The sequence below is a fragment of the Microtus ochrogaster genome, linkage group LG4 (genome assembly GCF_000317375.1).
Source record: "Microtus ochrogaster isolate Prairie Vole_2 linkage group LG4, MicOch1.0, whole genome shotgun sequence".
In the NCBI taxonomy this organism is placed as follows: domain Eukaryota; kingdom Metazoa; phylum Chordata; class Mammalia; order Rodentia; family Cricetidae; genus Microtus; species Microtus ochrogaster.
In genome coordinates this window covers 35564366-35583209 of record NC_022030.1, presented here as the reverse complement: position 1 = coordinate 35583209, position 18844 = coordinate 35564366, and the positions used below count along the sequence as shown (strand labels likewise).

Below are 18844 nucleotides of genomic sequence, written 5' to 3'. Positions count from 1 at the left end.
GCCAGAGGTCAACCTTGAATGTCATTCCTTTGTTGTTGTTTTGTGTTGCTTTTGTTTTTGAGAGAGCTCTCTGATTAGGATAGACTGGCTGGCCAGCAAGCCCCAGGGATCTTATCTCTTCCTCCCCAGTGCTGGGATTACAAGCATGTACTACGACATCTTGCTTTTTTGGAGAGGGTGAGCTTGGGTCTCTCCATGAAGCCCTGGCTGTTCTGGAACTCTTTATGTAGATCAGGTTGGCCTCAAACTCATAGAGGTCCTCCACCTGCCTCTGTCTCCTGAGCCCACTAAAGGTGTGTGCTATACCTGGCTCTTTTTACATATATACATAGGTGCTGGAGACCAAACAGGCCCTCATACTTTTAAGACAAGCACCTTATAGGCCAAGCCATCTCTTCAACCCTAATGTTTCAGTTTTTAACATAACTTGGGTAGGCTGCCTCCATGTTCATCCCCCACGATGTGGGGGTCACTTCTGGTCAGCTTGGCCTCAGACTTTGAGCCTCCTGCCTGGCGCGACAGAATGACAGGCATGTGCCACCATGCCTAGCTCCAGTCACCATCTTCATCTAGAAGTCGCCAACACGAAAACAATAATTTACAAAGTTTAGTTAGAATTCAACGTTGAGGAGCTGGAGCGGTAGCTCTGTGCCATAAAATGTTTTTGTTGAACACATGAGGAACTGAGATCAAGTCACCACAATCTTCATATGGCTGGGATGTAGAAACACACACACACACACACAAACACACACACATACATAATACACACACACAGGAAAGGGGGAGAGAGAGACAGAGAGTCACCGTTAAGAACTAAGGTGAGTTGGCTTTAATCTCAGCACCCAGGAGGTAGAGGCAAGTAGATCTCCGTTCGAAGCTAGCCTGGTCTACAGAGCAAGTTCTAGGACAGTCAGTGCTACACAGAGAAACCCTGTCTCGAAAAAAACAAAACAGAACAACAAACAAAAACAAAACAAGACACCTCCACCCCCCCCCCCAAAATAAAGAACAGGGCAGTTAGACATTAGGCGAAGCACAGGGAATCCTGCTGAAGAGAGGGAGGAAGGATTGTAGAAACCAGAGGGGTCAAGGACACCATAAACAAACAAACGAAACCCCACAGAATCAATTCTGGCTCTTAGGGGCTCACAGAGTCTGGACTGACAACCAGGGAGCCTAAATGATACTGACCTAGGCCCTCTGCATCTTTGTTACAGTCCTGTAGCTTGGTCCACTTGTGGGACTCCTAACAGTCGGGGGGGGGGGCTGTCTCTGACCCTTTTGCCGGTTTTGGAGACCCTCTTTCTCCTCCTGTGTCCTTGCCCAGCCTTCATATAAGGAGAGGAGCTTTCTCTTACTGCAACTTGATATGCTGGGTTTTGATGGTATCCATGGGAGATCTGCTCCAGAGAGGAGGTGGGAGTGGACACTGCAGATTGAGGTCTCTCCTCCTTCCCCAGTCGGCTGGTCCCTCTTGCTCCCTAGTCCTTCCCAGGCCAGGTCTAACCTGTTTTAGGGCTACCATTGCTGTGATGAAACACCATAACCAAAGCACCTTGGGAAGAAAGGGTTTATTTGGCTTACACTTCCATATCACCTGCTTCAGAGTGACAGACACTTCAGAGAGCTGCAGGAGACAGAAAGTCTTTCTCAGCTGGACCTCTGGGCCTGGAGGAGGATGGGGCTGGCCTGGGTTTTACTTTGTTTCATGTGCCCTCCTTCCCTCCTGCTTTTCAGCTCCAGGTGCCGCTCATCATCGAGAAATGTCAGGGCAGGAACTCAAATAGGGCAGGAACTTAGCAGGAGAGGAGGGAGAGGAATTCACCCTTGGGATATAAAATAAATAAATGAATGAATAAATCAATAAGAAAAGAAAGACGATGGGGGGGCAGTTGTGAGGCAGCGCCCCCTGGTGGGGAAGATCAGGAAGCCATTGGAAGCTGGTCGTGCAGCCCGGGAGTCTCAGAGCAGGGGCTGTCTCTGCTTCTGGACCCAGAATAGCAGCACCACACCTGCTTCAAGAGATGACCAAGGTCAGCAGTCGAGTGTGGACAAGGCGGGTGTGGACAAGGCCGTAGGAGCCTATCTCTGATGGGAACTGAAGCAGATCACATGCCTGGGGCCAAGGGAGTTCCTAGTAGGGAACACGACACAAGTTCAATACTTAAACAGAAAAATCAGACCGCTCCTCCTTCCCTGGCTAGCTGGTCCCTCTGAGACCCTGGAGGATGTGAGGACCGGGGATATCAGAAGAAAACTGAGATTGAGCCAGCTGCCCACTCCCTAGTCCCTCCCAGCCGGATTCAGCCCTGCGCTCCCGTTTTAGCATTATCATTGCTGTGACAAACACCATGACCAAAGCAAGTTGGGGAGGAAAGGGGCCAATCAGCTTACATTTCCACAACAGCATCGAAGGAAGTCACTACAGGAGCTCAAACAGGGCAGTAACCTGGAGGCAGGAGCTGACACAGAAGCCATGGAGGGGGTGCAGTTACTGGCTTGTTCCCTCTGGCTTGCTCAAGCCTGCTCTCTTTAAAAAAAGCCAGGACCACCAGCCCACAGATGGCACCAGCCGCAGTTTGGGCTGGACCCTCTTCCATTAATTGATAGTTAAGAAAATGCCCTATAGTTTTACCTACAGCCCACTCTTATGGAGGCTTAAAAAAAAATACGGGTTTCTCTGTGTAGTCCTGGCTGTCCTGGAACATGCTCTGTAGACCAGGCTGGCCTCGAACTCACAGAGATCCATTTGCCTCTGCCTTCAAGTGCTGGACTTAAAGGTGTGCACTACCACCACCAGGTGGAGGCATTTTCTTAACTGAGGCTTCCTCCTCTAGGTGACTTTAGCTTGTGGCAAAAAAACAAAAAAACAACAAAAAAAAAAACAAAAAACAAAAACAAAAAAAAACCCAAAAAACTATCCAGCATATCCTACCCCCAAACTTCTGCTAACTGAAAGCAGCCCGCCTGCTTCGCCACCCTTAGAGACAACCTGAAAGAGAGGCTGTAGGAGGGCACTGAAAACTGGGGTGGGACATTTGCATGGGGCACCCTCAATCCTGAGTCCCCAGAGCATAATCTAGAAGCATCCCAACCTCCCATGTGTGCTCCAAAAGATCTAGGTAGCTTGTTCTCGGCACTAAGGGGCAAGACCCAGAGGAAGGATGTGGCCAGAGCCCAGGTAGAGCCTTGCAGGGAGGGCCTGGGCTCTTCTGTTGGGACTCTTCTACAACCTGACCCCATCTCTTGCAGGTATGATCCTGGCTGTCCTACTCCATCAGGGCCACCTTCCCCGCCTTTTCCAGAGAAATCTCTTATATCGGCAGAAAAACAAGTACCGAACTCCCAGAGGGAAGCTGTCCCCAGGTTCTGCGGCTACCCAGACGCCCACAAAGGAGTATAGTGGCAAAAAGCTGTAGATACAAGGTTTCAGGCCCCTCATGAGACTTTTGGGGCTCCCCTCCATGAATCCATTTGCCAATAAACCGTGTCTGTGACCCACCTGACTCCCTGGCCTGACAGAAGCTTCTGGAAGGACAGGTGAGGGTGAGTCCTTTTTACCTATGACACATTCTTTCCTGATTCATGTTTACAGAGTGATAATAAAAAATTAAGGTTACAAAGACTGGCAAAAGGCCCAGGGTGAGCTAACCTGGGCTTGGCTACCTGGTACATGCCTGGGAGCCCACAGTCAAAAGAGGCCTAAGACTTTATGGGGACCCCAAGGACAACTGTGGAACCTGCAGTGGAGATCAGTGGATTTATTTCAGGGGTCCGGGCCCAGAGCAAGGAACCTAATGCTGCTATCTCTCATGTTTCCTACCCTTAGAACACTGGCTCTTTATCCCCCAAAGCTAGGCCAACCCTTCTCTCAGGAGTTCCTGAGTCAGTTGCTCTGTGATGGGGTAGGACCAGAGGACAAAGCAAGGGGATAGTTCGGATTTCCTGGACACTGGTTAGGCCACAACAAGAAGAAGATGCTTCCAGACCCTTCCATGCCTGCCCCTTCACTGTCTCAAAGGCTCTTCTGCGTACCCATTCTGGCAGAGGTCCCTGTCCGGAACACCTAGCCTCCTTCCCTTTGTTGGTGCGACCAACCTGGGAATGAGTGACAAGGACCCCAGTTCCCTGATTGCTCCTGGAAGGAGCTGGAGAGCCAGCTCTGTGTGGCCTCCTACTTTGGGATGGTAAGGACACAGAGGTGGTGATGTGGGGGCAGTGTGCATGCAATGGAAGGTAATAAGGGCCGTGTGCCTACCAGCACCCCTGCAGGACTTTATAGCTGCATCAGGCCTGCCGGTGGCGTCATAATTGCCGCACCCAAGGCGGCATCCGGGAACAGAGACAGCTCCTCACGGCCACACCGAACCCAGGGAGGCTGGCAGCCTGGGGGCTTCATGGCCTGCACAGACAGCTGGGACAGAAATCCTGCTGGGATTGAAGTGGCAGAACTTGGTCCAGATGTGGAAAGCGAAAAAAATAATACATTATGTATAAGGTGGCTGTACGGGGTGATGTACATGGAGGATGTAAGAGCCACGCGTGTCTGTGCCGTGTCTGTGCCGTGGTGGTGAGAGGACAGCTTGGAGCTATTCTAGAAGCTGTGCAAGTGTTGTGTGCACACGCATGTACACACGCGTGTGCACATCCACATACATGGGGTAGAGGAGTGGATATCCACACACAGTTTTTGATAGGGATTTATCCCAGAGTACGTTCCCAGTCTTTGGTGTTTGCTGCACCACTGTTTCCAATGCTTTTGAAAACTGACCGTTTTCACTATGGTATGTCTATGAAGCAATACATCGAGAAGTCTCTAAAACTCCATGAGTTAAGATTTGCTGACAAAATAAAATGCAGTGTTTTTATGAAAAATAAATCTATTTCTAGCAAAAAAAAAACCGCACACTTGTTTATCAGAATAGTTTCACTTTTGGTTTGGAAAAGGCAGAGCAACACTGATTTCCTCTGTATGGGAGAGGAGGTGGGTAAGGGATGCAGGCAGAGAGGCAGCCTGCCGGGTCTACGCTTGAGGAAGCCCAGCGGCCATGGACAATCTCCTCAGGAAGTACACCCGGCTGTCTGTGGGGACATTCCAACCTCAGAGCCTTCTGCAGAACTGTCTGTGGGGACAGTCCAACCCCAGCACCTTCTGCAGAACTGTGAAATCAGGACCTGAGCTTGGGAAGTGGCTGTTTCCGGCTGGGAGGTGCTCAGCCTGTGTGGTCCTCTATCCCAGTGGGTGCAGTCTGCAGGGTCTCTCCCCTTCTAGGTGCTGAGTCAGACCTTTCAACATCTGATGGATCAGACCGGGAGGTGGGTCACAGCCTCTCTGCTGTGTTTGGTGGGTTTTTGTTGTTTGCATTTTTCCCCACGAAGCTGCCATTACTCACATTTTGAAAACTGCCCTACATCAAATTTACATTATTGCTTAATTCTTTTAAAATGAAGGGGGGGGGGATGCTCAGTGGTTAAGAGCACTGGCTGCTCTTCCAGAGGTCCTGAGTTCAATTCCCAGCAACCACATAGTGGCTCACAGCCATCTGTAATGAGATCTGGTGCCCTCTTCTGGCCTGCAGGCACACACAGAAGGAATGTTGTATACAAAATAAATAAATAAATCTTAAAAAAATAAAATAAAAAGAGGGACATGAGCTAAGACAGGAAATCGAAGACTGGCAGAGTCAAAGCAGCTTCACTGTGGCTCGGGACGTGGAGAAGGTGAGGTCATATTTTCAGAGGGCTTAGCCTAGGGCTGGACATACCAGCGAGTCTGGTAGAAGCTTTTTGGAAAAAATAAAAATGTCAAATTTAAAAGTGAATGTGCATTTCAGTTGTAAAGACAAACCTGTGTCATTCTGCCCATCCCGGATTCCATTTTAGGCACCCACAGATGCTAAGTGACTACCAACAGACTCTGGAATACCTAGGCGTGGAAACATGAGTCAGGTCACAGGCCGCTGGATGCCCCCAGGCTCTGGCAGCTGGTACCACCTTCTATGTGGTTGTCTTCCGGAGTCTAGAGCCACTGGTCTCCCGGGTGGTACCCTGTGGGTCTTCTTCCTCCTTCTGGGCCACAGCCCCTCCTGACTAGGCAATCCTCCAGCCCATGATGGCTCCTCAATGCAGGCCCCTGGTGGGCAGTCCTATCAGGCCTTGTTTCTCTAACCCAGGGCATCTGGCAGCAGACATTCATCTTAAATCAGAGGGAGGCCACTGTCAGTCCTGAGTGTAAGGTCATCTTCCTTGTGCCCTGCACGAGTCTAGACTAAAACTTTCATAGCCTTTAGGATACTTGGGGCAGAAGAGCCTGGGATTACCACTCCCAAGCCCCAAGCTACTCAGGCCAACACAACCAACCAAAAGGGTTCCCCTGTCTGCCCCTGCTGGGCCCTTTGCTTTCTCCACAGCCCATGTTCTGCTATTCCAGAGCCTGCTTGGGCTGAAGAGAGCCTGGTCCCCTGAAGCCGGGTCCCAAGAGGGTCCTGCCACCCATCCCAAGGAGTAGGACCCTGTGCTAAGACCATGAGATGATTCCAGACCCAAGCTGGCCCTACTCTAAGAAAACACCTGTTACTATTGATGTCTGGTGGCCTCAAAGCTAGCCCTGCTCAGTCTGGAGTGACCCAGTTACAAGCTTTCCAGAGCTTGAGTGTCTCAGGGCCATGTTGCATCTCTGGGAATTTTGACCCCCAACTTTGGAGCACCTGATAGGGATCCAGTCTCATTACACTGGGACACGCACAGGCTGGCCAAGTCAAATGAACTCAGGGCTAGAATATAACACGATAACCTAGCTCGGGAAAATGAAGGAAGGCTAGCCCATGCCCTCTGATATCTTCTTGGTCTCCACAGACCGCAAGCCTAGAGCCTACCAGGCCTGAGACCCAAGACTCCCACCGAGGCAACTGCTTCTTAGGCTGGAGCAATACCTTCTGCAGCCAGGGAGTGACATCACAGGAGACTCCAGGGCACATCTCTGCTCCCCAGGGTCCCAGCCAACCTGGTGTCCTTTGGAGGTAGCCAGTTAACACTTGGCAGCCATACAGATCCCATCCTCCCATGACGAATGGAAGCAAAGACTGTTTTTCCTCTCAAAGGGCTAAATAAGACAGAACTCCACATAAAAAAATGTAAAGAAGCCACTTGGTAGAAATTCAAACTCCTACAGGACCAGCATTTCTTGAAATCAAAATATATGATAAGTTTCATTTCTTCCCAGAAGTTGTGCAGTTCAGTATTAGCCAATCACCTAAGAATGTGAGGAAAAGTAATGACCACCAGAGCGAGGCACTGGGGTCTTGACTTGCCAATATGCTCTGGACTGTGTATTCATTTTCTTGAAGTCCGAGACTCATTTCTTATACTTCCGTGAATCACCAGTGCGGTGGGGACTCCAAACTCCCAGCCCATTGAAAGATCAGGACCCCGTGAGTGGGTGAGGCTCTCACATCAGGGAAAGTTCCCAGGCCCTGTGGGTCAGAGCCTCTGAGGCACCGCAACCCAAAAGGCTGCTGGGAGAAGGGGTGAGTAGCAGCTGCCTAGAGCCCACTGCACACAGGTAGGGATGCCTAGAATATGTTCAGTCAGTCCTGAAGGAAGCAGACGGGCTCAGAGCTAGCACCCTCTTGCACCCCCTCACCCCTCAAAGCCTCTGCCTCTCTGGCATCCAAGAAGCTGCCTCCTCCATTCCTCACCCCAGGGGGCCAGTACCACCTGTGAGCATGTCCAGTCGCAGCCAATAGAAAGAGACAGAAGTGAATGGTTGTGTGTTGCATGAGAGCCACGTTTATTTCTTAATTGGACAGAGCCCTAAGAGCACACAAACAGTACAAGAGCCTACAGCTAACACTCAGGTGTAAACAGCAGGATACTAGTCATTACATCGGATGGTTACAACACGGGGGCCAGGGGGTGCCCACGGCAATCACATATGTACAAGTCGGGGACACAGCCTCTGAGTTGCAGGGGGGCCCTCGGTATAGACAGACTACAGGAGGTCCAGGCTCAAGGAGAGACTCGGGTCAGCCACGGCATCTGTCCATCCTGGGGGACTGCATGGTTCCAGTCCCACGGGTAAAGGAATGTGTCTCTTGAGGTTCCCACACTAGGTGGAGCAGAGAATCAACATATCTGTCACATCAGTCACATTCAGTAATCCCAAGACATTCAGGGGTCTCCAGGGACCAGGAGAGATAAGGAGAACAATTTAGTGCAGCTGTTGTGTGTGTATGTGTGTGTGTGCGTGCGCACGCACGCACGCACGCGCGCACACACACACACACACACACACACACACACACACACGGTTGGCATGATTCCTTAGTGCAGGACAGGAGGCCTTAGATGTGTTATCCAGGCAGTAGCAGGGTCTCACAGGAACCCAGCACTGGGCCAGGTTCTCCCAGGATGCAGAAGCAGCCCAACCTCTCCAGGAAAGATGATTATCCCAAATTAAACTGAGGTCAGAGCTTGGGCAGCATCAAGTAGCAAAACCAAACTGTCTGTGGAAGTGGTTTTCTGGATCCGTCTCTTTACACTTAGCAGCAAACAGAAAGATGTGCTTGTAGTTCAAGACATGAGTCCACCCCGTCTCCAAGTCAGCCCTCCGTGTCGGCTCAGATAATTGACCTTCAGCTGACATAGTTTTGGGCAGGGAGGGCATGAAAAAATCAGGTTTCCTGGGCTGTGGATGGGGTTCTTGCTCAACCAGTCTGGTTACTAGACTCTGACTCAGGACTTCCCACAAAAGCAGGGAGCCCACCTTGGTTCCTAGACAATGCCTTGGAATAGTGTATGTGTGTGTGTGTGGGGGGGGTAGAGTTCCTACCTTTCTATAACCCGACCCAGGCACAGGGGCTCTGTAGGTTGGCTGGCCTCAGACACCCACATGCTGGGTGCAGCCAGACCCTTCCAAGACCTCAGCTTCAGGTTGGTTGGCCTGAGCGAGCGTGGCAAGCCTGGCTGCCTCTCTGCCTGCTGGGAGCTGTGTGGCTGTGTGGCCCTGGGGAACCAAGAAATCTAAGCAACTCGCTCTTTCCCTTCTTTTTGTAGATCATGAATGTCAGAGTCAAGCACACTGCTGTCTTCTCTCCACTCTACCTCAGCCTCCAAGGTCCATATTAGACAGCCCAGGTCACCTGGTTTCTGGTTATGGTTTAATTTTGGTCTGGGGGTGGGCATCTTGGTCTGGATTCATAGAAATAAGTCTTATTCTATATTTCAAAGATAGGGTTTCCTGAGACCTGATGCTAAGGACAACTACCTCGGGTCCTGGGGATGAGGATAGCAGGGCATGATGGTGGCCACCCATACGGCACCTGACCCCAGTGATGGGTGGATTCTCAGTCTCAGCAGGGCTCCTACTGGCTGGCAGGTGCATACACAACTGCCAGCATGAACCCTGCTACCACCTTGAATCTTGATGCCTGGATGAAGGGCAGGGCACTTGATAACTATGCTAAGGGACCTTGAAGCCAGAACTGTCTGCTATGCCTTTCCAGTCAGTAGAGATTCTGTGAACAATGGCCTCGGGAGTCTCCATGTCATGTCAGTACCGTGTGGAGACAGCCTGGTCTGACAGGGAGCTCAGACCCAGCAGTTTATCTGGGGGTGGGGGAGATGGCGAAGGTGGAGAGAGAGGCCTGGAACAGCTGGATGCTGAGTGTAACTGCTCCTGAGAGGTGCTGGGGACTTGAGGTTTGGCTTCAGGTTTCCAAATAGGCCTGTGGGACAGGGAAATTCCCCAGATGCAGAAGAGAAGAGTCCCTTTGCCGAGACCACCACGAGGTCACCCTCAACTGCCTGATAAGGACACACATCACTCGTTGAGTTCTCTTCTCACCGACACCCAAGGCTAAAGTCGGAGACCCGATCCTGAACGCCAGCGGGCTCTGCCGCCCACAGCCCTGTGTAAACCTGGCTACTTTACCCAACAGCCTGTGCACAGCCTGGCTGGAGCCAGTCTGCACTGCCTAGCAAGGGGTGATCGTCTTTCATTCCGCTCATCGGACCCCTCCCCACTCTGGGAATGAAGCTGCCTGCCCTACTCTTAGCGAGCCATCTTGGGAACCGTTCCCTCAGAAGCAGCAGACTGCACCATCTGTGTCGCCTAAGTCTGGGGACTTGCAGACCCCTCTCACACACAGACCCTGGTAGGTCCATCTCAGACAAAACTGGCCAGGGCGGAGCATCCCTGGGCCAGCTGTGAGGAGCCATGGCTTGTTCACACCCCTCCCTCTCTCTGCTCCTAGCAGGCTGGAGACATATGTGGGAACCAGCAGGGCCTAGGCTGAGGGGGTGAAGGGTGTTGGGAAGAGCTCCACGTGAACCTTCCAGCCCTACCTGGAGGCATTAGAAATAGATACTTACAAACAGAACACAGTCTTATAGTTAATGTCTCAGAGGACTATTTCAACGCCACTAACTATTGTATATTAATTATAAGTCTGTCTATGCTTAAAAAAATATTAGAACAGCGGCAATACCCTGGGTCTTGTGCCCTCTGACCTTCCTGGCATTCCGAACTTTCCACCAGAGCAATTTTGGAAGAAACAACAACACGCACAACCTCTGGGGGGGCACAATTGGTCATGTGGTGTAGGCCTCCCACCAGAAGTGGGGTTGCTGGGCCCAGCACAGGTGTCCCCTGGTGGGAGAAGGGCTGAGTGGCAGATGACAGGACAGATGAGAAGGACAGGGGCGTGGTCTGGGCCACTGGATGTCCAGGAGGCTTCGGCTCAGACCCGCATCTGCGCAGATCTCCTTCTGGAGAGCTTGGACCTGCAAGGGTGCGGGGGAAAGAAGCTGTGGTCAGGGCCAGGAGTCGATCCCCAGACCCTCCAGAAGCCAGAGGCAGCTCAGCAGATCCCCACACCATGCCATAGCCACGTGTCTTCTTTGGCCCCTTATACTCATAGACTGAAACCTGCTATCTGATGCATTAGTGCTTTGGGGGCAGGGGCACCTTAGTCTGCCTCATCCCTATGGCCCTTCATCAAGTCTGTGGTTTGGGAGAGGTGAGATCCCATCCCAAGGGCCCGGGTTCACCCATTAGGACCTGCATTCAGAAAGTCTTCCAGCTGACTTATTGCATGAGCAGCCATGGCACAGAAACAGGTACCATCTCTCTGCCCAGCCCGTACCGAATGGTCCCAGCCAGGAGTGGGTTGAAGGCGTACAGCCAGTCGTGCATGTCCTTGTCACTGTTGGCCTGCAGCAGGATGCCTCGGTGCTCGGTGCACACGGCGAACGTGTTGGGTGTCTGTAGAGGGAAGTCACTGGTCAGAAGGCTCTGGGGCGACATGGCCGCTCCCGTTCCCGAGAAAAAGCTCTTTTGGAAGGTTTTAAGAGTGGACAGGTGGGAGAGAAAGCCAAGCTTACACAGCACAGCACCCGCTTCCCCAGGAGCGGGGCTAGCTTCTCTGTAAAACACACACTTTTGTCCTGACCACACAGGCATGCAGCTCCATTCTGGAAGCCTCTGAGGTCGGGAAGCTTGTTCCAGCTCTGTGTTCATGCTGCTTTGTATCCCCAGTGAACGACTCTGACCTTCATGGGCCACACCTCTGCCTGGGACCCTGGCTAAAGTGCCCCGTTCATCTGTGCCCTCTGTGCTGGTTGTGTATAGTAACTAGGTCATAAAGCTTGCTCTCACCACAAGAGATAAAATGCCCGGTGAGCACCGTAGCCTCATTCCACAGTCTTGGAGAGCCTTCCCTCTGACCAGCTACAGGGGGCTGGCTCCCATACCCCTAGGGCACTGTATGCTTGTGGAGAGCCTTGGCTCCATGCCTTGGGCAAGAGAGCTCATTGGAGCTGTAACCCGACCTGACAGGATTCTCGGGAGCCCCAGGACAGGGCCTAACTGCTGGCCATTGCATGGGCAAATGACAATGCTATCACCAGTCGCTGCTGAGGCTCAGACAGGGGCAGGTCAGGGAGGAAAGAGTGGTAGCGCCCCTAATGGACTCAGTACATCTGAGCTGGGCTCCGGCCGCACCTTGAGCATAGCCTGCTGGTCTTCGCTGTACTCCACCTGGGCCGTGGAGAGGTTGAGCACAAATCTCTCGACCGTGTCCTTGTCGCTGTTGTACATGTAGGCGTAGGGGCGCCGCACCACCACGAAGCGCTTGGCCCAGCCAGCCGTGTGTGGTTCCAGGAAGTGCAAGTACCCCTTCTTGGAGACGATTGGGCTGGGAGACAGAGACAACACCTGTTGGCTCAGAAACCTTGGGCGGCCAGCTGGGGTAGGGGACCAACACAGGGGCTCACATTCTATGACCCTGCACTAGGCCCTTGGGACGGAAGGAGACCAGCTGTGAAGGGGTCACTGATATTGCCTTGGGATACCCAAGAGCAGAACCACCAACTACATCTGGGCTAATTCTCCAGTTTTCAACGGGGAGATTCGGGAGGAAAAAAGCTAAAATTTTCAAAGCAATTTCCCAGTGCCCACCATCCATTCCCTATCTCTGCCCAATTCCCCAATCCTCTACTCTGATTGTTACCCCTCTGTGCCAAGGGCCAGAGAGGCCTGACTTCCTTGTACATAGGTGAGGGGGTCCCTGGCACCGAGCTCTGCCCTGCACACACATCAGGGTTGGGTGCCTGTTGCTAGACAGCTTCTGACTGGGGCAGAGACCTCGCATACCTGACTCGGATCTCTTGAATGTCGGGGACCAGCAGACGTTGGGGCTCCTTGTCTGCCTCTGACGCCCGAGCAGGGGAGGGAGTCTTCTTGGAGTCAATTTCTGGCAGGAGCTCGGGCTCTGGACTGGCGGGCCTGGAGCAGGGCTGGGGGGTCCTAGAGATGGAAGGTAACATTGGCCTTCTGTCATGGTTCTTCAAGGGACTAGTGTTCCCTGGGAACGTCCTCCTCAGAGCTGCTAGGAAATGGTTCAGGGGTTGCCTGGTTAAGTTCTCAGGAGTACCCAGGTGTCAGAGTCCACCCAGCTCCAGGGCTGCTGGGAAATGGTTCAGGGGCTGCCTGGCTAAGTCCTCAGGAGGAGTACCCAGGCGTCAGAGTCCACCTGGTTTCAGAGCTACTGGGCTGAGTGAACAGGCTCCATGGTCGCTCAGCAGAGGTAGGCTGCTCTGTATTGAGAGAATGTTCCAGGCCTTCTGTTTGATTGTTTGTTTATGCTTTTTGCTTTTGCTTGTTTGTTTTTTTTTAATTGGAAAGTCTAAAACATTCTTTAAAGTAAAAAATGAAAACAGCCCAAACTCTTAGTAATCATTGATGTTACAATGGGAGGTGGGGTTTCCTTACCATGCTGCACCACAGCCTCCGCCGGTCAAATTACCTTCTCTCCACTGAAAAATTTAGAGCCCTGTCCCTGAAAAGGGGGTGTTTCTGTTCTCTTGTTTTTTTGTTTTTGTTTTTCGAGACAGGGTTTCTCTGTGGCTTTGGAGCCTGTCCTGGAACTCGCTCTGTAGACCAGGCTGGTCTTGAACTCACAGAGATCCACCTGCCCCTGCCTCCCGAGTGCTGGGATTAAAGGCGTGCGCCTCCATCGCCCGGCTCACTAATATATCTTTCATTTGTGCTAGCTAGGAGCTAGAGGGCACAGAGGTTGTATGAGCAGGATGGACGCAGGTACTCCAAGAAGGCCAGTGCATCCTTCCACCAGGCCCTGCCTTTCTCTGGGGCCCCAGCACCCACCTTCTCCCTCCCTGAGTCCCAACAACTGTCACCAATTGGCTTCAGGTGTCAGGAAGCTTCCCCAGTAGCAGAGCTCACTCACCTCACATCCGTGGCACCATAGCGTCCTTCAATCAGAGAGGGGCACGTGGAAGAGGGAGTGAGTGTGGCTGCACCCAGAGGAGACATGGATGGGTCCCGCATCAGGGTGACGGACATCTCAGAGAGCTGCAGGGGACAGAAAGTTTTTCTCAGCTGAACCCCTGGGCCTGGAGGAGGATGGGGCTGGCCTGCATTTTACTTTCTGATTTGTTTGCCCTCCCTCCCACTTTTCCCAGCTCAGGGTGGGCTTCCTTTTTTGTACCCCTGGCTTCTTTCTAACTCCTACAGAGTCCCGACTATTCCTCCCAGAGCTTCAGACTGCCCTGACCCAGGTGGTTCCCCCTTCAGCGTCTACAAGGTCAGGAGCTTCTGGAGTTGGTAGGAACCTGCAGGATGATGGTCCCAGGAAAAAAAATGATAATGTCAAGGGGACAGGAAGCGAGGAGAAGACAGGGCCTGGGTAGACACCATGTGGTTTGAGATGGGCCAGGTCAGGCCCTCACTCACACCCCAATCTCCTCAGATCCCAGGCCCAGGGAAACCAGCCATTCAGCTATAAGGTATCTCACTGGGCCATGAGAACTGAGATCTTCAGCAAATCCTCCTTGCCTTTGGCAGGCCAGGCCAGGATCACCCCTGACTATAGACATCTGGGGCATGAACCTACCTTGCTCTCACTGGCACTGATGCAGACGTGGCTGTGGGTGTACTCTCTGTTGAAAGTGTGCATGAGGAGTCGTAAGCACTGTAGACGGAGAACCCATGGTTAGACCTATGCTGATAGCGGCCTGCCTATGCTGATGGCGGCCTGGGGCCCCCACCCACCCTGCCCCGGACATTGCCAGGTGGGGAGTTGTTAAACAGGAAGCTGAGGAGGCAACACTTTCACCCAGCCATGGGATGGGACACATTAAGGAGCTCCTACACTGTGCTTCTAGGGAGGCTGTGACTTAGCATCACCTAAAGACACGAGGCCTCCCTAATGGCCTGTTTAGCAACAAGGACTGGCTCTGCATGGAGGCAGGGAGCTAGCTCCCCAGCAGTTCAGAGACTGCAGAGATGGCAAGTCACTGCTGGGACAGAACCTACAAAAGGCTTCAAACTGGGGGTTCTGAAGGAGAGGGAAGTGGAGCAAGGTAGCAGGCAAAGAACTAACTAGTCCCAATCATCCCCATCCTTAAACTTCTGGCAACTCAGACTAGAGCTTGTCATAGACCGGGCTGGGTCACTGCTGTGGCCACAGCACCCACCAGCCCAACCTACCTTGACGGCCAGCTCCCTCTGCCTCTCATTGGGCACCTCCAGGGGTGATGGCTGACCCTCAGCTGACAGCGGGGAAGAGGCACCCGAGGAGCTGCGGGACTCAGAGTCCTCACTGGAGGCTGGAGACAGAGCCTCGGGGCCAGGCCTCTGGGTGGTCTCCAGCTTCTCCCGTAGGAGCAGGTAGTGCCGCGTCTTCTCCACCTGCCAAGGGAACAAAGGTGAGAGAGGGCACCGGCCAGAGCAGGGGGCCCCTGGTAAAGTGTGGGAAAGTCCTCTCTGCCCGGGTTATGGATGGTAACCTGAGGGACACATTGCTGGCAGGACTCAGAAGTCCCAGGCAAGCTTTGCGGTCTCCTTCATAGCGAGTATTCCCCATGATGCTCACGGGGCCCCGTTGTGAGCAGTAGGGGACTGTGCCTCTGCATCCTGCTTCCCATGTGCGCCCTGTGGGTAGACCCAGCAGTGGCAGGTCTCTGCAGAGGGCACTTCCCTGGCTTCACTTGGGCTTCCTTCGGGTCACAGCTGACTAGCTACACTTGCCAAGTCCTGCTCTCCTGTGCCTCTTGGTCCCCAGCGCCTCCCACACTCACCTCCTGCAGAAGGCTCAGCTTCTCCAGCTCCCACTGGTGGTCCAGGATTAGGCTGTCACTCCGAGGCCTCCAGCCAGCCAGGTTCTCCTCACCCCGGACATAGGCTACTGATGTGTCCAGCACACGCCGGCGCCGACGCTGCATCCCTGTATGGGGATTGATGCTCTTGCATTCTGACAGACAGACACCAGGTTTCCCCAAAGTTCTTTCCTTTCTGGGTTCAAGACTGGCTCCCCTGGGCCTCACCCACAGACTGCCTAACAGTCCTCCTCCCATGAGACTATGACAGAGGTGGCCACAGTAGCTAGCAAACCTGACTCCTCCTGTCTGCCCTCCCATCTGAGGACACGCTGGAGACTGGAGGGAAATCTAGCCAGGAGTTCCAGGGTGCTGACTCTTGTTCCAGCAGAGAGTAGTCAAGACAGTCTCCTACCTGGGCTACCTGCGTCGGCCACGTGGCAAAGGCTGAGCTCATACACACCAGTCACGCGGTTGCTGAGGAAGCAGAGGGAGAGGTCATATCAATAGCAAGCACAGCTTTGAGGACAGATCACCACCGCTGATGCCTTCTGGGCACAGATCTCATCACAGGCCTAAGGCAGGTAGCCTGTTCAGGTTGTGGTAATGTCACCTCCTGAGCTACAGTCTCTATGCAGACTTCTGCTCTAGATCAAGACCCTAAAGGGACTTCGGCTGTGTGAACTAAATGACCTTTCTGGAAGCAGGAGTTGCTTGGGGGGAGTCGGGGTACACAGAGACATGGACATATTTGTTCCCTGCTCAGATCCTCAGCTGTTGTAGAACATTCCTTTACATTGTGTGAAGATATGTCTGTCACTGTGATTGGTTTAATATAAAGCTGAATGAGCAAAAGCTAGGCAGGATTTGGGGGAGGCAGAGAGAACACTGGGAAGAGGAAGGAGTCATGGGAAGACATGAAGGAAGCATGACATGTAGGAGAGGAGGTAACAAGCCAAGAGTCAAGTGGCAACGTGTAAATTAAAAGAAATGGGTTAAGTTACAGGAGCTCGTTAGAAATGAGCTATCCAGACAAGCTTTTCATAGTTAATAATAAGTCTCCATGTGGTTATTTGGGAGCTGACTTGGTGGGACAGAGAAAGACTTGCTACACTCAGCACCAGGCACCATCAGTCTCCTGAAGTCCTCAAACCCCACAGAGAAACCCTCCTGTTCTTATGATACCAATGCCACCAAGGTCACCAACCCTCTCACAGAGCTGGGCCTTGACGGCCACTGAGTCCCAATCCTCAAGCCCTTCCTTTTGGCTGTGCCCAGAGTTGGCCTAGACCCTGGTTCCATGTGGTAGATTAGTGGCCTGCACTGAGCTGCAGAGGGCCTCACTGCCCCCCAACACCCTGTGGTTCAAGTTCAGGCTCTCCCACTGAAGCTACAGTAAGCGTCAAGAATGGAGGAGGAAGAGGAGGAAGAAGAGGAGGAGGAGGAGGAAGAGGATGGTCCAGTGTCTGAAACCCAACTTCCTTGGGCCTTCCAGGGTTCAGCAAAGCCATTTCTCTCACCCCACCCCCACCACACTCATTCAGCTTCTCCTATGAGCTACAAGCAGACCTAAGGGCAGAAATTCCTGGGGTAGAGTTGCAGGGCATCCGTGGGGAGGTTGGTGTCCATAGGCCTCTCTGCTTCCCATAAGGAACAGAGGACTCCATCACACCTACTTGATATGATGCATGTCCCCTACATGTGCTTCCAATGCCCAGCACGTACACCTGAAGGCAGGGAGCTGCAGGGTTGATGGTTGGTCCTCACTCCAGCAGCCTGTGCTGTGGAGCTTATGGGCTTCCTGACACAGGAGTGTCCATCTACTGGGTGACACCCAAGGCTCCCTCCCCTCTTTGAAGCTCAGGCTTCCCACCTCTGCCCACCCTAGTAAGCTTACCCTTCTGTGGCCCTCAGGCTCCCACTGCCAAACAGGTTGCGAATGGAGCGTGAGGCGGGTAGCTTGGCGTCGCGAGAGTAGAACACCATGCAGAAGTCCTTGGTGATGACGGCTGGTTGGGTGCAGTTCTCCATCTGTGACAGACGACAGAGGTCAAGGCATAGAGACGGTCCAGAGTGCCCAGGCTCCAGCCCAACCAGTACAATGTCATCCCTCCCCACCTTCCTCTAGGACATAAGAGCTAGTCACCGAAGGCACTAATGACTGCTCCTGACCCTCGGCAGAATCCTAGGGGAGGGAGCCAGGGCTCTGCCCCCCCCCCTTGCTGAAGACAGAGGGTAGCAAGAATCTCCAGGGCACTAAACCTACTCTACTCCTGGGTTGTGTAACTGTAAACCAGGGACAGAGCCTGAAATCTTCTTGTAGCTCAAAGCTGAACTTGGCCACTCTCACTCCAGACTCTAAAAGACCACAGCAAACTCCTTCCTGCGGATGCTTGACAACTCCAGCTGCACATAGTGGGCATCTCACGACAAACGCGCTCTGAAGATGGGGCCTTACTGGTGTTTCCCGGGCTACCTGTGTCACTGCCCCTGAGGCAGCCCACACCTGATACCCAGAGTGATTTGTCTCTATGGAGAAGCGGTGCCCTGGCTCCCACCATCCCCACACTTCTCCTTTGTTGCTGTGCCCAGGCGGAAGCACTCAGGGGCCACAGAGAAGGGCCACAGCACACACCTGGCCATAGCCTGGGGGCTGCAGGCCTGGAGGTGGGAGTGGCAGTAAACAGCTTCTATTTTTGTCCTTTCTGGAATATTGATGTAAGGTAATAATGATGTCACTCAGTCCTTTTGCAGTCTCAAAGCTAGAATCCACACACTAAAGATACAGATGTATACTACTAATTTTGAGCATTGCCATTAAAGGCATATGGGTTTACTCAAGGACTTGAGACATTCTCTGGGAAGAGAGTGGGGGGGGGGTCACTGGACCTCAGTGTCACTCTGCAAGGCCCTCGAGCTATGGGGGGCAGGGCTGTGGATGTGGGTGTCTTGCCTCGATGTAGGCAGAGAGGGTCATGTAGATTTTCTCGCGGTAAGGGGTGACGCGGTTGAGCAGGAGAGAGTTATGCATGGAACTGTCCCAGGCTGCCTCGAACTGGTAGAAGGTCCTGGAAGAAAGCAGACGAGGTAAAGGACAACGTGTGGGGCTGCTCTCGGCGGGAACGGGGACATGCAGACAAACACAGAGAGGGCAGAACTGCAGGGGGGTCGTTGGAGTCACAGGGCGGGAAGCTTGGGTGGCAGATCCCTCCTCACTCAGACCTAG

At 53.0% G+C, this 18844-nt stretch overlaps 2 protein-coding genes across 9 annotated transcripts in view; one reads left to right on the top strand and one right to left on the bottom strand.

Moving 5' to 3' along the window:
• The window catches only part of LOC101980366 (aquaporin-12), a 7807-nt gene extending 4385 nt beyond the window's left edge, over positions 1-3422 (top strand). Inside the window, exon 3 of the mRNA XM_005361403.2 lies at positions 3256-3422. Within this exon, the coding sequence (XP_005361460.2) occupies positions 3256-3422 (167 nt within the window). The remainder of the gene's footprint in view (positions 1-3255) is intronic.
• A 4346-nt stretch (positions 3423-7768) lies between these two features.
• Positions 7769-18844, bottom strand: part of Kif1a (kinesin family member 1A) — an 88892-nt gene continuing 77816 nt past the window's right edge. For all 8 annotated transcript variants that reach the window (XM_026786443.1, XM_013351588.2, XM_013351589.2 and 5 more), the window contains 11 exons: positions 18572-18686; positions 17516-17649; positions 16034-16095; positions 15601-15746; positions 15011-15211; positions 14415-14492; positions 13749-13873; positions 12656-12808; positions 12005-12197; positions 11148-11266; positions 7769-10785 (listed from right to left, as the gene is read on the bottom strand). In XM_026786443.1, the coding sequence (XP_026642244.1) occupies positions 10743-10785; positions 11148-11266; positions 12005-12197; positions 12656-12808; positions 13749-13873; positions 14415-14492; positions 15011-15211; positions 15601-15746; positions 16034-16095; positions 17516-17649; positions 18572-18686 (1369 nt within the window). In that variant the 3' untranslated portion in view covers positions 7769-10742. The remainder of the gene's footprint in view (positions 10786-11147; positions 11267-12004; positions 12198-12655; positions 12809-13748; positions 13874-14414; positions 14493-15010; positions 15212-15600; positions 15747-16033; positions 16096-17515; positions 17650-18571; positions 18687-18844) is intronic.